We start from the raw sequence: 16,545 nt of genomic DNA, 5'->3' as shown, positions 1-16,545 counted from the left end.
TACTACGTAAACCAAATAGAGCATCTACAGACTGAGGTGAGCCCTGTCCATAACCTATACTGCAGTTGTATAGGCTAAGGGGCAGCATAACAGTAAATCCATGTGGTCTACATTTAAGTTCTAGCTTTTCAGCTGTGAGTGGACTTGGGTAAGTGAGTCTCAATTTTATCTGTAAAATGAGTTTTAAAATAATATAGTAGTTATTATAAGGAAGAGGTTTGTGGGTTTTTTTTTTAATGTCTAAAGTGCTTAATAAAATACTGAGCAAATCATCACTGCTTTTATTGCTCCCCATACTTATGGCCCTTTCTTGGGTCTGCTCTCTGTACCCTTTTACCTCTCCAATACCAGTTTTATAGAAACTCACTCCAAGGAAGATGTATTATGAGCACCTAGGTACAACACCCAAGTTGTAAACAAATAAACAAACGAAAAACCATCCTATCATTTTTCATGACCCGATTCAATGATGAATTGGGAAAGGGAGAAAATAAACCTTACTTACTTTACACAATGTAACTATTTATTTGATGACATTGAATCATTTGACCAAACTGATGAAATACATTAATCCATATAATATGATATATAATCACTTGAACAAGTTTTGTTTGAGGAATTTGAATATGTAGCTTTTTAAAACTTTATTGCCACCTAAACTTGAAATGTCTGACTAATGCCTTTTCCTTTTAGTTTATCTTTATTAGAAGAATTTGATTGTAGCTGTAATGAACTGGAGTCACTACCTTCTACTATTGGTTACCTTCATAGTCTTCGAACATTAGCAGTCGATGAAAATTTCCTTCCAGAATTACCCAGAGAAGTAAGGAATAAACTTGTGTTCTGTCAATCAACTTTTAATGAATACGTTTTGAGATAAACTCTTAACCAGTGAAATAATAAATTCACGAGTAGATTCATGAGTTGAGCTGTGAACCTGTGTGGGAATCAGTTACATATATATTTGCTTGGCGATCATATTTTAAATTACTGCTGACAAGTCCTTATATTTACCCGGAAAATTTATTTGATTTAAATATTTCATGTAAAGTAATAAAATATTATAATTTAACAAATGTCAACAAATGCAATGTTAAATCATTTAATTTATCTTGTTCTCAGGAATAGCTATAAGTAATACTTTGGGATACATTACATTTCCATATTTGAAGTATAAGCTTTCTAATATAAATATGTTTTTATGATTTCATGTGCATAATAATATTTTAACTTCAGGATCCACCAAGAAATTCTGTTAATTTTTATCTCCAAATGGGCCTATGTTTACTAATGTTTAGAATGTGAAGTACATTTTCAATTTAACATTTTCTTCTGAACACTTCCATAACAATAGAACAATAGTCAATATATCATTCTTTCAAAGCCAAAATTTATGAAAATGATAAATAAAATTGCACACAAAATAAAACTAGCTTTGCCTAGGAACTGTCAACTATGATTCATTTTTTGAATATGTATGTTCTTCTGTATACACACAGATACAAGAGGTCTTACTTGATAGACAAAATAATATATGCAAAAATAAACTCAAGTATTTTAACAATAAAATTATAAATATAATTCATGCTTTTAATATATAAAGGAATATGAAATATTTTTAATATCTAAAAGTATATAACATGCACATACTTTTAAGAGCAAGTCTATAAAAAGTAAGATAATACATTTATTGGTAGAAAGTTTAAAATGATGAAATCTGTGAGTTAAATTGTTTTATATATTGGAGAAATTAAAATAAAAGTAACATTACACTATGATTTCTTTCTTATATTCTTTTGTTATCTACAGATTGGAAGCTGTAAAAATGTAACAGTTATGTCTCTACGCTCCAATAAGCTAGAATTTCTTCCTGAAGAAATTGGACAGATGCAGAAACTAAGAGTTTTAAATTTGAGTGACAACAGGTATTTTTGCAACATTTCAAAATCACATTGGTTGTTTTCTAAAAGTAAATTATGTCTTTGTCTATAATTTTGGGAACATCAATGTCTTGTTTCATAATTGAAATATAAATATACACAGCAGAAGCTACATTATTTTTAAATCAAGTAACTCTACCTTTCATTATTTGAATATATTAAAATCATTTTTACATATTAGAGTTACATAAAATCTATAACTCAAAGTTCTGTGCCAGCAACTCATATGCAGAACACATAATATGAAGATGTGGAAATGCAATTATAATTTATAGCTATAAAACATATTAACAAATATATGTGTGTTTTCATGTATACATTCACATCTTCAATTAATTAATTGGACATGTATTTATGTAAACTCCATCAGAGTGCTGGTAAGAATATTGCCATAGCTAATTTTCAAAAATCATAAGTTTTACACAGTGCAGTAAAGACAATCAATTAACTAGTTATGTTCAGAGCAAGGGGAGCATAAAAGGGTCCTCTTCTTTTAACAAGAGTGGACTATATTGGTGGATGGGGAAAAATAAAAGGTAAACTTTGATGAATCTTTGTTTCTACCTCGTTAATAGACAGTAATTGTCCTCAAATAGGAAACAATAAAATAGATATTGACTAGAGGTAAACACTAAGTCAATAAAGTGATTACACAATTGAATGCATGAACTTTATGTTTTAATAACTTTCAGTTAGGCAAATGATAGTCTGAATAAGAGGTCAGATAATAAAACTGTCAGAGATGAGCTTTATGAAATCTTGAAGAATGCTCAGATTCTGAAAGTTTCAGGATAAGCCTGGGTGTTCTCATTTGTTTTCTAGTTTATTTAGAAAACATTGTAAATGTCAAAAACTATTATCTTAAGAGTTCTATAATATTTCCAAAAAAGGAGAATCAAACATCTTATTAATAGATTGAAGATTCTATTTATGAAACAAGGAAGTACCAAAACTTGTGCTTCAAAAGGAAGTCCTGTCAAATCAACATCATTTCCTCTTCCACCTGGATTACCAGACTAGAAGTTGAAGACCACACAGAGAACTGTATCTAACTTTTAGTGAGACATTGTTTTTAAATCTCTAATTATATTATTAGGAATTAAGCACAAAATATGGTAATTTATGGTAATATCTTAAAAAGTGTATCCTATTGGATTCTTTTTTTTTTTTTTTGCAACCTTTAGGTAGTTATTTTTTTTTCCTTAATTCCTTTATCCTCTTTATTTTTTTCTTTTCTTTTCTTTTCTTTTTATTTGTATGTACCTCATAAATTCAACATTAGGAACATAATAATTCTTCCCACCACTCTCCCACCTACTCTCCCCATCTTCTTCCTTCTCCCTCTCCTGTTTAGTCCTAGAAAGAACAAGAAACAATGGAATAAAAAAAACTAGAATGTTTCACAATGTTATTGCTTCTAGGAAGTGATTTCGCTTTTTTTTTTTCCCTCTTCTCTTTTTCCTTCCTTCCTCCCTCTTCTTTCTTTTTAGAAGCTTAATTGAAATTAAAGAACCCAAGGATGATACATCTTTTTCAAACTCTTAGACATAACTATAACTTATGAGACATAATAATATCCTCCAATTAATACACTAAAAGGAGGTGATTCTTGAGAATAAGTTTTAATATTAAGTCTCATGATACAACTATTTAGGGACAGAAGTACTGCATGAGAAGTTAGTGCGCAGTGACTCTTGTTGTTTACTTAATAAATAACACTCTTATATATGACATCAGTGATCACCAAAGGCTCTTGACATAAGCTGCCTTGGCTATGGAAGTCTTTTGTATCCACTAGCTTGAGGAGGCTATAAGCACAGTGGAAGTTCTCTCCTACCTTCAGAGAAAAGTGTATCCTTCTTTGGTGGCCACGTCTTTTCACTGGGGTCTCATTCACAGGGGTCCTTTGTGTAGGGCATTTTCTGCCAGAGTATCTTGGCTTTCCACGCCTGAAATGCTTCCCCTGAGCTTTTTAACCTGGACTGGAATGCCTTAAGGGCTAGGTCTGAGGTTGGAGTGCTAGTTAAAGTGATTATCATTCTATGAGTCTGCTGTATGGACTGCTTTCCATGCTGGAGCCTTTACTCCTTTTTGATTCTGTCTATTATTGTTTCCAAACACTTGGTCCTATTTATATTATCACTTTAACACTTAAGTCTATCTATATGGTCACTTACCACTTAATCCCATTCATTTATCTTTATAACACTTAAGCTGCTATTTCTACCAGCCAGCTTAAGGGAATTTGGGGTCCTATGGCAAGCTGTTAAGCTGTACTCTTAGAAGTAAGTCTGTGGGAATGTATGCAGGAATATACTGCTTTGCAGTTATGAACTTCCTATATTTCACAATTACAACTTCAGGATCTTGGTAATTCTTCCCACTGTGCCCTCCCTCCCACCCACACTCCCACCCCACCTTCTTCTTCCTTTCCTTATTCTCACTCTTATCCTTTATTAAAGACCTGTTTTCAATTAACTTTATACATATATGGTTAACTCTATGTTAAGTAAAGAGTTCAATGATTCATATGAAAGAAAAAAGATAAGGAAAATATTATAAAGGAAAAGAAAAGATAAACAAAAATATAAAATAAAAAGCTATTCCTCAAAAGTCAAGTGAAGTGCTGTTCAAAATCATTGCTTCTCAAAGTGTCAATTTCATTTCTACAGGTTGCCTTTTAGGGGCTCTATTAGTTATCATGAATCTCCCCTGGCTCCAAAACTCCCATGTATTTTTGTTGTTGTTGTTGTTGTTTTTGCTCTTTGGTGCAGACCTGGACCATCTCTGTTGTTTTCACTGGGTTTCCCGCTGCAAATTTCCCATGGCTTTATCTAGGCAGTGGTTTCTCCCCTTTTTAAATATTAATCTTTCCCTCTGTGGTTCAGACTCTCCTATCACTTTTCTGCCATCTTGGAACCCCTTTCTCCTATTGGATTCTATTACAATACCTACTGAAACCATTTGTCAACCTAGAAATGGGTTTCATATTATACAAGATGTCTCTCCTAAATTTTTGGTTTGCTTGAAGTTTTTCATTAAGAATCTGTATGATTAAATTATATGCTACAAATGACATGTAGATAGACTATTTTAAATTAATACTTTAGAGTTATTAGCAAATACAACAGATATGTGTACCTAACATTATCCAGACAGACTACATGGTGCTATGGTAAAATATACAAATAAGGCATTGAGATACTCACAATATCAGAAGCTTAAAAACCTTTATCAGGCTAGAAATGCAGGCATAATTAATCCTAGTAATAGGGACTGGAACACAGTACAAAGCCAAATTAATGTTTTAAATTAATGAATTAATCAATGAATCATAATCAGGAGTAAAAATTCAATATTGAGCTAAAGCTGAGGCCAAAGATAAACAGTATCATCAGAGAATGAATTGTTTGAATAAAGATTAAATAAATGTTAGCCCAGAATAATAACTATTACAAATGCATATTTAAATTATAATGGATCTTTAAAGTTGGCTGTTATCATTAGGAAAATTGATTCATCTGCCCTGTCAGCCACAGCATTGTGCCTGTGGTCAGTTTACTGCACATTTATGATATTTCATACAGACTTGTCCTCAAAAAAGTCACTGGAACAGCAAGGGAAAATAATGATGCCTTGTCTTTCATACTTTACATTTATGATGGGACTGATGACAATATATCCTGGACATTGTTGTACATGATTTCAGAGACGTTTCCCCTCGTGGAATGTTGATACATTAGAATTGGCATTCTCTTTATAATTTATCCCTAAATTCCTCCAAAAAACCTTACTTCATAATTTCTTGCATAAATGAACTTGAATAGCTATAAGTTATAAAAAACTTTTATGAGTAATTTTATTTAAAGCTATCATTCTATAAAAGGAGAATTGTGATATAATTTATTATGTTCTTTATATTTTCATTTTACAAATATTTAGTAGTTCAGAAAGTATTATTTTCTTTTTTGTATTTTCTTCATAAGAATTACCTAGCTAAAGCACACTCTTAATATTTGTATTAGCTGTCAATCACTTTTCATATTTACTAAATTATTTGAAAGTATTTAACTGCTTTTTCACATGAAATTAACTGCATCTACAGTGTTTATTAACTATTAAAGAATTTTTCACTTCTATTATCAAAATATTTATTCATGAACAAGCTGATAAAGTTCCAACATATTGAATACTTAAGAAAATTTTCAACCTAAGTTATACCTGAAATGTTTATGTGCATTCAAAAGTGAACACACAGACATTAGCAATAAATTTCATTGGCATTCAATGTGTACTGCTCGCTTTACTGGGCAGCTATGATATTAACCTGTCTGATTACAATTTGTTGATCATGCACAGTTACAAGCATACAGACACTGCACTGAAATAATCGTTTGGCAAGTTGTCCCTCAAAAGGCTGGAGCCAAAGCTAAATATAAAATTTTGATTGAAAACTAAGGGACTGATCCCAAACTTCACATATCTCAACAATGTTATTTTGAAAGATCTCCTCTAGGAATATCTACTATATAGTATATGAAAGAGAGGGAACAAAATGAAATGCTTTCTGAAGGTCAATATAACAGTGGGAACCGTACATTAATTTAATGGTGACATGACACCTTGCCTTCATAGAAGCCACAGTTTTGTGGGGGTAACAGTATAACAGCGATAGTCACAACAGTGTGGGACCAGTGTTGTGGGGCACTGGGTTAAGCCACCACCTGCTACACCATCATCCCATATAAGCCATGGTTCGTGTCCTGGTGGCTCCAGTTCCAATGACTTCCTGCTAATGCACCTGGGAAAGCAGCAGATGATAGCCCAAGTTCTTGGACCCCTGCTCTCATGTGGGAGACCCAGATGGAGTTCTAGGCTCCTGGCTTTCGCATGGCCCAGTCCCAGCTGTTGTAGCCATTTGAGGAATGAACCAGCAGATGGAAGCTCGCTCGCTCTCTCTCTCTCTCCCTCTCTCTCCCCCTCTCTCCCTCCCTCCCTCCCTCCCTCCCTCCCTCTCCCCCTCTCCCTATCTCCCTATCTCTATCTGTATCTCTATCTCTGTATCTATTTCTGTATCTATCTCTTTCTTTCTCTTTCAAAATAAATGAAATTAAGTCTTTTAAAAAAATAGCAATGTGAAACTGATGAAATCTTTACTTAATATATACTAAATAGATCTTCTGTATATAAAGATAACTGAAAATGAATCTTGATGTGAATGGAATGGGAGAGGGAGAGGGAGATGGGAGGGGTGCGAGTGGGAGGGAAATTATGGGGAGGGGGAGCCATTGTAATCCATAAACTGTACTTTGGAAATTTATATTTACTAAATAAAAAAAAAGAAAAAGAAAAAAATAGCAATGTGTACCATACAGGAAAATACAGGTGCTTGAAGATTAAGAACAGCAGTTTAAATGAGTCAGGATAAGTGTCTTGGAAAAAATGGTATTTAAACTGGGATCCAGTCAAGTGAAGTATGGGAGAAAGACTGTTCCAAACAGAGGAAAGAGCGTGGCTAATCTTGTTGTAGGCTCAGAGATGCCTTATGGTATAATGACTCTGAGTCAGGAAAAAAATAGCAGAAGCTTCCTGAGGCACTTTAGGGGCTGAATCTTTTAAATTCTAATAATGAATGTTAATATTTTTATTTTATACACATCTAATGGGAAACATTTAGAATGTAAGATATGTCTGTTTTTTAAGGTTATTCAGACTTTTCAGTGGAGAAAGGATTGGAGATAAGAATGAAAATCAATTAGAGTACTTTAAATAATTCTTCTTAGAAATTCACTTTATCTGTTTTCATCTATGCCATTAGAATTTTCTTTTTCTTTCTTTTTTTTTTTTTTCAGATTGAAGAATTTGCCATTCTCATTTACCAAACTTAAAGAGCTTGCTGCATTGTGGCTTTCTGACAATCAGGTAAAAACTTTTATTACCAGATTTATTTTGTTTATTAATGCTATCTGTAATTGAAACATTCAGTTGCTAACTTTTTCCTAATAGATACCTTTAAAATGCTACTACCAGATATAGATTCTTTATTCCCTGGAGGAGAGACTTTCATAAATGTAACATTTCAAACATTGCCATGGACAAAACAATACTGTAATCACCATTCTCTTCAAATGCTTCTATTTAACATCTACTTCAATCTCAAAGATCTAATACATGAAATAATCATTTTTATAGCTTTTTACCTTTAGGTGGTACATATATGTCCTTAGAAGATGCCCTTTAATTATATCTCTAAGGTAAAGGATAGAAAATCATTACCACAATCCCCACAAGAGGGGAATCACTATCCTCTATGTTCATTTTTATTTCCATGCTTTTAATTATAACCATTATAATTCTAAAACTTTATTCAAAAAATTTCCAAATTTCCTTTGGTATGTAGTAATAATATTTTCTATGAAATTATTTTATATTATTCTGTATAGTCATTAACATAATTGAGTGTTAATGAATAATTTCATTAACTGGGAAAAGTATGAAGCAGTTGAAGACATGTGATTTTCCACTAGAACTCGTGATGAACATTTTGACATAGCTTGCTCTTTTTTCTTTTGATCCTAAAATTATGAAATACTTATCCCAAAGTATAAATAGTCAAATGAAAATAATGCATCTAGAATCTAGTTTAACATTATTTTCAGAACACAAAAGTTGTATAATTGGTAAATGAGTTGTTTATATTTCTAGTTATTGAGTTAATTGTGTGAAAAAATAAAAATATTCTCTAGAAAATGTAAATGTAAGAATGTTTGTGTTCCTACAATCACTACAGCACATGCTTGCTTCCTTCTGCTGAGTGAAAAATTAGGTTGCTATTCAAACTTGACTCTTATGAATAAACTATAGATTTTCAAGCCATCAATATTTCCATTTTAAATGCATCATTTCTTGAATAAGTGTGAACCGTGCCAGTAGAGCAGTCAGTCTATCCTATAATGTCGCATTGTGAAAACATCCCTTCCTATCGTGATTTATTATTCTTTCAGGAGAATGAACAGAATAGTGACTGCATCATTTAACTTTTATTTAGAAATTGGTTTAATGTGTTTCAGACTGTTTCATGACACAAGCTGGTATCTCAAATCCTCTTTGTGCTTCACTCTTATTAATAAGTGTCATGAAATAAGCAGATTTCTGATACATTAAATATTATCATTCCCAGTATATTTCTTACACATACTATCAGAATTCTTTAAAAAACATTAAAAATAGTATTTCTTTTTTAAAAATAGAATATTATTGCATTTTCAATACATAACTTCTAAACAAGAAAAATAAAACACTCCAGAGAAATAAAGTGAAAAACATGGTATTTTATTGGCAATGTGCTACAAAATATTTCTGAAATCAAGTTAAGAACAGAGAATAAAATATAACCTAAGTAAATATACAGGGATATATCAGATACAAGTATAGATGCTTCTCTGTATGTGGATTCTGTCTTGGGTTAAAAATAAATTAATGCTTATGTTTTAACATAACTAAATTCATAGATGATGTTTCATTATATGAATTGGATAGCAAATTCCATTTGTCTAGGGCAATAGTCCATGAAAATGAATAGGCACATAGAATTGTACCAAAAGTTTATTTATTCAAACATTTTCACAATTGATCTCTTCAAGATTAAAAAATGGTATTGCTCAGTTGCATAGTTTTTGGTAAATTTTGTAACCTGGTGTTAAAAAAGAGGAAAACCTCATTATAAATATTTTGAAACTTTAAAGCATTCCCTAGAAATAATTTTATATTATGCTTTCTTATTCCATTTTCCCCTCACTTTTGCTTTAATGGTTGATGTTTTTCTGTGAGATTAAACTGCTAACTCATATGAAATAAATATTATTTATATTAGTAAGTTTATTAAACTAATTTATATTTTCTTTGCTTCCAGTCCAAAGCACTTATCCCTTTACAAACTGAAGCCCATCCAGAAACAAAGCAAAGGGTTTTAACTAACTACATGTTTCCCCAGCAGCCCCGTGGTGATGAAGGTAAATTATCAGTAGAAATTTCCTCTGTACTTAAAGTGATTAGGATTTAAAAGGTATGATTTTATTCTGATCTCTGTCAAAAGTACTAGATCATGCACAAGCCTATAAAGAAAATCCCATGACATTCATCTATCATTTGGAATTTTACTAAGCATGAGTCTTACATTTTGTGCTATATTTTAATTAAAATTCCCCATACAAAACTCTTTTTCTGTATATCTTATGTGAAAATAAGGTTGACTTTTAGGAGGAACTTCTTTTTATGGATACAAGACATAGGACTAGTTAACCAAACATGGTACCAATCAATTCAAAGGTGGTAACAGCAGTCAGATCCTAAAAAATATTCAGTGAGCTATTTTATTTCGTGTGTCCACTTTTTCCGTGAACACAATTTAAACATTTAGTCCAGTGATTTGGGGTCCCAAATTATTTCATTTTATGAGTTAACCATAAAGAATTGACATACAGATAATGACCATAATTTCTTTTTCAAGTTGAGTTTCTGTAAACCATGTCAGCCACTATGATGGAAAAAGTGTTTTTAATCTTGACCTTGTCCAATAACGAAATCTTTTATCAGATGATCACATGATTCATCAAAACATTAACACAGGTCTGTCTTTGCTATTTAAAACTTCACTGAGGCTCCTTAGCCCAAGTTGGCATGTTCATATTTTCTACATTCTCCAAGTAACATAAATTCTTGGAAGAGTAAACCCACTTTAATCCAGCCATGGATTAAATCCACCCAATATACTTAATTGAGGTCAATTTGTAAAGAAGACTATTTGCTTCTGTATTTATTTTCAGAGATAATTATAATAAATAGTCTTAATCTTTGACTTCTAAATGTAAATGAATTAGTTGGGAATGTTTTTATTCAAACTGCAAGTTTCAAAAATAGGAAAAGGAAAAATTGCTCTGATGTGTATTTTCCAAACTTCAATAAAATGGATCTTTTGAGTTTATGAAAGAAAAGTCACCATGTTTACATACCATAGAAGGAAAGTCTTGGCCGGCGCCGTGGCTCAATAGGCTAATCCTCCACCTTGCGGCACCGGCACACCGGGTTCTAGTCCCGGTTGGGGCGCCGGATTCTGTCCCGGTTGCCCCTCTTCCAGGCCAGCTCTCTGCTATGGCCAGGGAGTTCAGTGGAGGATGGCCCAGGTGCTTGGGCCCTGCACCCCATGGGAGACCAGGAAAAGCACCTGGATCCTGGCTCCTGCCATCGGATCAGCGCGGTGTGCCGGCTGCAGCGGCGGCCATTGGAGGGTGAACCAACGGCAAAGGAAGACCTTTCTCTCTCTGTCTCTCTCTCTCACTGTCCACTCTGCCTGTCAAAAATAAAATAAATAAATAAATAAATAAATAAATAAAAGAAGGAAAGTCTTAAATAAAGATGGTTTTATTCAGGAGGCTTTACTTATGTTTTCCTTTTAATATCCATAGATTATCAAAGTATTTCATTTCAAAAGGATCTAGAAGAAAAATAAAAAGTGTCTCATAATTGCTAGTTCTTTCTGAGATTCAGTCTCACAGACTGAATCCCTACCATGTTCCAGAGCCTGAGGAGAAACTGGGATGGCAAGGTGTGACACCAAAGAATTAGTCTACTTGGTCACTGGGTGTTTTGTTTTGTTTTGTTTCCTTTGAGGAAAGAAGAGTTGGTTATTTAAAAGTTTCAAGCAAATCCCTTTTTTTTTTTTTAGGCAGGAGTGTTATAAATGAATTTTAGGAATTCCACATAACAAAGAAATATACAATAAAGGCTATCTTTTGGAAAAGAATTTATCCTAAAACTAAGTACTTTTATTGCATTTTCATGTGATCTTCACAATAATATTTTAAAGAAGATACTACCATTAGCCACCACTATTTGGTTGCAAAGTAAATATTTATAAGACATTCCCCTGTTGACTTGAGACATACTTAAACTAATTGAGATCTTATCATTAAGGATTAAATTTCCTACATGATTACCATAAAAACAAGCTCCCCTAGATTCCCCCACACTCACAAAATGTTGCTATTTTAGTAAATTTAAAGCAAAATCATTGCTATGTTCTTTTTTTTAATCAGAGATCCTATAGGATGTAGTAGTTACAAACATGGACTCTGAATTCACACAGACATGGAATAGAACCAATTCTACGTTAGTCACAGAGAAGATGCATGAATGAGCAAATGTCTTAAAACTCATCTGTAGTATACTCATTGGTATAATAAGGAAGCTATTAGTACTACCATTATGCTGTTGTGAGGATTAAAAAGAGATACTGTTTCGAAGTGCTTAGTCTAGCTCTATGGACTACTTTTATCGATCCATGGAAAGTCCATTCCCTACACTTTTCCCAATCCCTATATGACATGAATACATACTTAGGAAGGCTGAATTTGAGTTAAGATGTGAAGACAGCATGTAATAAGTAGCAAGGGAATTTTATTCCTTCTTTTTTCTACTATTCTTTCTTCCCTCTTTCTCTTTTTTCTCCCCTTTCTTATTTTTGGATTCATTTGTAGTACCTATCACCATTTTTTGCATATTGTTTTAAGTTCCATTAATAACACTCTATGTGAAAAAAAAGCAATAATACTTTGGACTCTAGATTTCCAGTCAGACAGTGACAGCTTTAACCCTACACTATGGGAAGAGCAGAGACAACAACGTATGACGGTTGCCTTTGAATTCGAAGAAAAAAAAGAAGACGATGAAAATGCTGGAAAAGTTAAGGTGAACCTTTCAGCTTTTGTTCCTTCTTTCTTCTTATTCCTTTTGCTGTCCCACTGTAGATTTGGGAACAAATTGTGTAATCTCTGCTAGAAAGTCAGATATAGCAAGACTTGTGGCAATACCTTTCATTACTGCAGCTGGTTGTTCCTGAAGTACTGATATGGTTCAGAATGAGACAAGTGCCACCCTTCTCCTGAGAAATTTGAGATGCTACCCATCCTCCAGAATAATGGGAGATTCAAGCTGTGAGAAAATTAAAAAATAAAAGGCCTGGTGGTTTACATCACTACATCACACATTACCTAAGAATTTTATTTCTGACATCCTGTAATGGTTTTCTGAGCAAAACATCATGTGAACTATATGAGCCCAAAACACACATTTATAGAATGGCTGGCTATCTAGCACATTATAGTAACATTAAAATTTCTGAAAAGTTTAATGTCCCTAGAGTATTTGAGAAGAATTTATGAATTTCCATAAGCATGACAAAATTTAAAGGAGACTCCATGCCTAATGGTGGGTGATGTTGCTTAGGAAAAATAAATTCATATTTTTTTTACCAAAGGGCATGTTTATAAAAACATTTTGGGATTAATTTAAAGAAGAAGTTTGAATCTGAAAAATCTATATTTTTCCATTATTTTAATTTTTATATAATTTTTAATTTTAATTTTTAATTAGTTTTTAAGATTCAATGTGATTTATAGACACAATTCTAATAACATATATTCCCTTCATCTCTAATTTCAAATATTATCAAAACTTATGTAGATTTTATCAGTTACAGCTTTTGATGATATCATCATAGCAACATCTTGAATCTCCCATAATATTTTATAATATTATTTGTGCATGTTTTCCATCATGGATACTAACAGCTGTCACTCTTAGTAACTAATTACCAAAGTAAATGTATGTGCATCTTATTAATAAATCTAGATTTGTGATATGTTCTTCTCTGTATCTCCTTCCCACATTTTCTAAACTTCATTTCTTAAAACAACACATTAACGAATCTTACTAGAATCACACAGTAAGCTAATTGGGCATTTACTGACAAAACTTATCTATATCATGGAAAACCCAAAATGGATTCCCAAATCCCAAATGGTAGTTTTGTTAAAGATTTGGGTTTTAAAAAAATGTTTCTGGATTGTTAATTAGTGATATCTAACAACCAAAGAGACATTTTTTTTAACTTGTGAATTCCTAGAAAAAAAACATTACTAAACTAAAAAGAAACCTTTAGAATGTCTATTCTTCTAAGGATTTCATGTTAAATGTAGAACTGATGGATGATGCATTCTGTATTGGAACTCTTATTCTTTATTATATTCCAGTGAATTGTCAAAACTACATACATTTTTTTCTAAAAAGCTATACTCACAGGATACTAAAAGAAAGGTGTCTTTAATACATGGTAGTATATGTGTCAATGAAAATGTAAAATATAGCAAATATAATTATTTAGAAGCCCTGTTTGTGTTATATTATTAGGTTTACTTATAAACAGACTAGGTTCGTTATACTTTAGTTTTCTCTAAATCTTATTTGCATTTGATTTATTTATAAGTTGGTGAAATGTGTGTTTCTGAAACCTTCAATGCCATTGAATTGCACAAATTAGAACACAAACAAACTTCTAAATAAACCATAAGGAGAGTATGAATAATGGAATATACTGAAATTCTATATTGAATCATTTCTGGTTCTTTATGTGGACATTAAGTTTAGCACCATTTTACCTTTAATTTATACAAAATGTAAAAGTAAATCATTGACCTTATACTATCAGCTTTCAAATGGACTATAGTATAATGCTGTGCTTATTCATAGTGTGTGTAGTGTAGTATAAAGCTACATTGTATGAAGAAATTGGTACTGTTTTGTTACATGAATTTAAAATTAAATCTAGGATGGTTGTTTTAAATGCATTACCCAGAGTGAGAGAGAGAAAAAAAAAATCTAGTGTAGAAAAATGATAAAGTGAAAGTAGTATTGCTACAGTGCTCCTCTTTCTCCCAGAAAATGGAGATTCCTTCTCCCACAGGATCTCTCCTGCCAAGCCCCATGGGAAAGGGGCCAGCGTGGGATTACTCTCCAACCTGCCAGACTGTCTGGCGATTGCTGCACACCATGGGCCAGGTGTGATCAGCAGATCCAAGATATGCCCGTCCCCCAGAATGACCCACAGCTGGCATGGGGTTGTATAAGTGGCCTCCAGCAGGAAAGGAGCATGTGTACTCAATTGCCAGTTGCAGCACAGTCCACCACTCTTCCCTCTCTAAGTGGCAGACAGGTAGGCCTAGGTGTTTGGGGTAGGAGAATCCCCCATGTAGAGGCAACCTTGGAACAGTGGTTTATGGGGTATGTTCTGCATGATTTGGGATGAGAAATGCTGATCTCAGAGATCTGAATTTGCCAGTGTTTGATGCAATTTAATTTGTGTTCCTTATTCACATTGGCAATGGGCTGGGGAGGACTGAGTCAGGGGATTGGGTTCATCAATGTGAGGTGCTTATTGGTGGGATTTCTGGCATGGTTTTTGAGTTGGGTGTTTCATTTTCATTTTTAAGGATTTTTTTTATTAAAGTGTGGGAATACCAATAGTCGGGCAGAATGTTGATGACACACTCTATTGATACAATCTAAATTCTGTCCTCCACACATACGCACATTTCTTAAAATGTCAATTCTGGGGAAGATTAAGTAGCTAAAATTTGATTCTTCAAATAAGATGAGATGTAAATTGAGATTCACTGAGAGTGAACTTTGAGCACAAAGATAAACATTTGTTGAGAAGCATCAATTCCTTTCATTTGAAGATACAGATGGTATGAATTCCTATAAGAGAAGATTGAGTTGGGATTTGTGGTAAATAGGGCTGCTTCATCACTTAAGAGGTTAACGAGGGAAAAACATGTCATAATGGAAAATGAAATAACACTGTGTTTTATAAACTATCCTGTCTATATGTAATGTACTAGATTCTCAATATGTGTCTTATATTCTTTCTACAATATAAGGCAAACTGAGAATGCATTTTCCTAGCTAAAACTGCCCTAGGGTTTCTTTGTGTGTAAAGCTTTCCAATTAATTCCTAACATACAAAACACTTAGCAACCAATGATCAAATCATGAATTATTGTTTCTCTTACTGGAATTCACAATCAAAGCAAATTAGAATTCAATCATGATATGAAATATATTATATGAATATAATATATGAAAAACAAAGTTCTGCATGAATTCAAGATATCATTTCTAAATGCCCTAGCTATTAACATTAATTCTTTCCTCATTATACTAAATTTTGGGGGTCTCCAACATCTTGCAGCTACTATTTGCATTTACTGCACTTTGTTTAGATCTGAGATGCATACAATGTTGTGAAATATTTCTATTTTCCAAAATTAAAGTAATATTTCAATAAAAATCCTGCATTTTAAATGTATATGTGACATGAGCAAATACTTTATAGTGAGTGATAAATGAGACACTTTTGTAAGAATATAATTGACAGATCTTCCCACCTATCTGTATAATAAATAAATTTATATCTTTTTTAATCCCATACTATTACAAGGGATTATTTCTAGCCTATATATTTAGAAATATAAAAATATTTTGTATTGGGTTTTACAAAACTATTAATATAACTAGTTTATGATTATGTCTATTTATTTCAGAAGTACTGTATGCATAAGACAAAAAAAAAGGAAGGCAAAACAATTTATAAAAGCCATAAATGTGCTTGTATAGAACTTGGAGTAGAATGATAAAATAGCACAGGTCTATTTTTTAAAAATACATAAAATAGTATTATTTAGCTTTATTTTTTATAAAACTGAAATTG

At 32.5% G+C, this 16,545-nt stretch overlaps 1 protein-coding gene across 12 annotated transcripts in view; it reads left to right on the top strand.

Annotated features, from left to right (window-relative positions):
- The window catches only part of LRRC7 (leucine rich repeat containing 7), a 586,672-nt gene that overhangs the window by 463,821 nt on the left and 106,306 nt on the right, over positions 1–16,545 (top strand). For 10 of the 12 annotated variants that reach the window (XM_051857607.2, XM_051857612.2, XM_051857606.2 and 7 more), the window contains 6 exons: positions 694–823; positions 1,810–1,925; positions 7,793–7,862; positions 9,853–9,952; positions 12,562–12,686; positions 14,740–14,988. In XM_051857607.2, the coding sequence (XP_051713567.1) occupies positions 694–823; positions 1,810–1,925; positions 7,793–7,862; positions 9,853–9,952; positions 12,562–12,686; positions 14,740–14,988 (790 nt within the window). The remainder of the gene's footprint in view (positions 1–693; positions 824–1,809; positions 1,926–7,792; positions 7,863–9,852; positions 9,953–12,561; positions 12,687–14,739; positions 14,989–16,545) is intronic. The other 2 variants (XM_051857621.2, XM_051857614.2) reach the window with 1 other exon arrangement.

The sequence above is a fragment of the Oryctolagus cuniculus genome, chromosome 7 (assembly GCF_964237555.1).
Source record: "Oryctolagus cuniculus chromosome 7, mOryCun1.1, whole genome shotgun sequence".
NCBI lineage: Eukaryota > Metazoa > Chordata > Mammalia > Lagomorpha > Leporidae > Oryctolagus > Oryctolagus cuniculus.
This window is presented reverse-complemented; position numbering and strand designations above follow the sequence as displayed.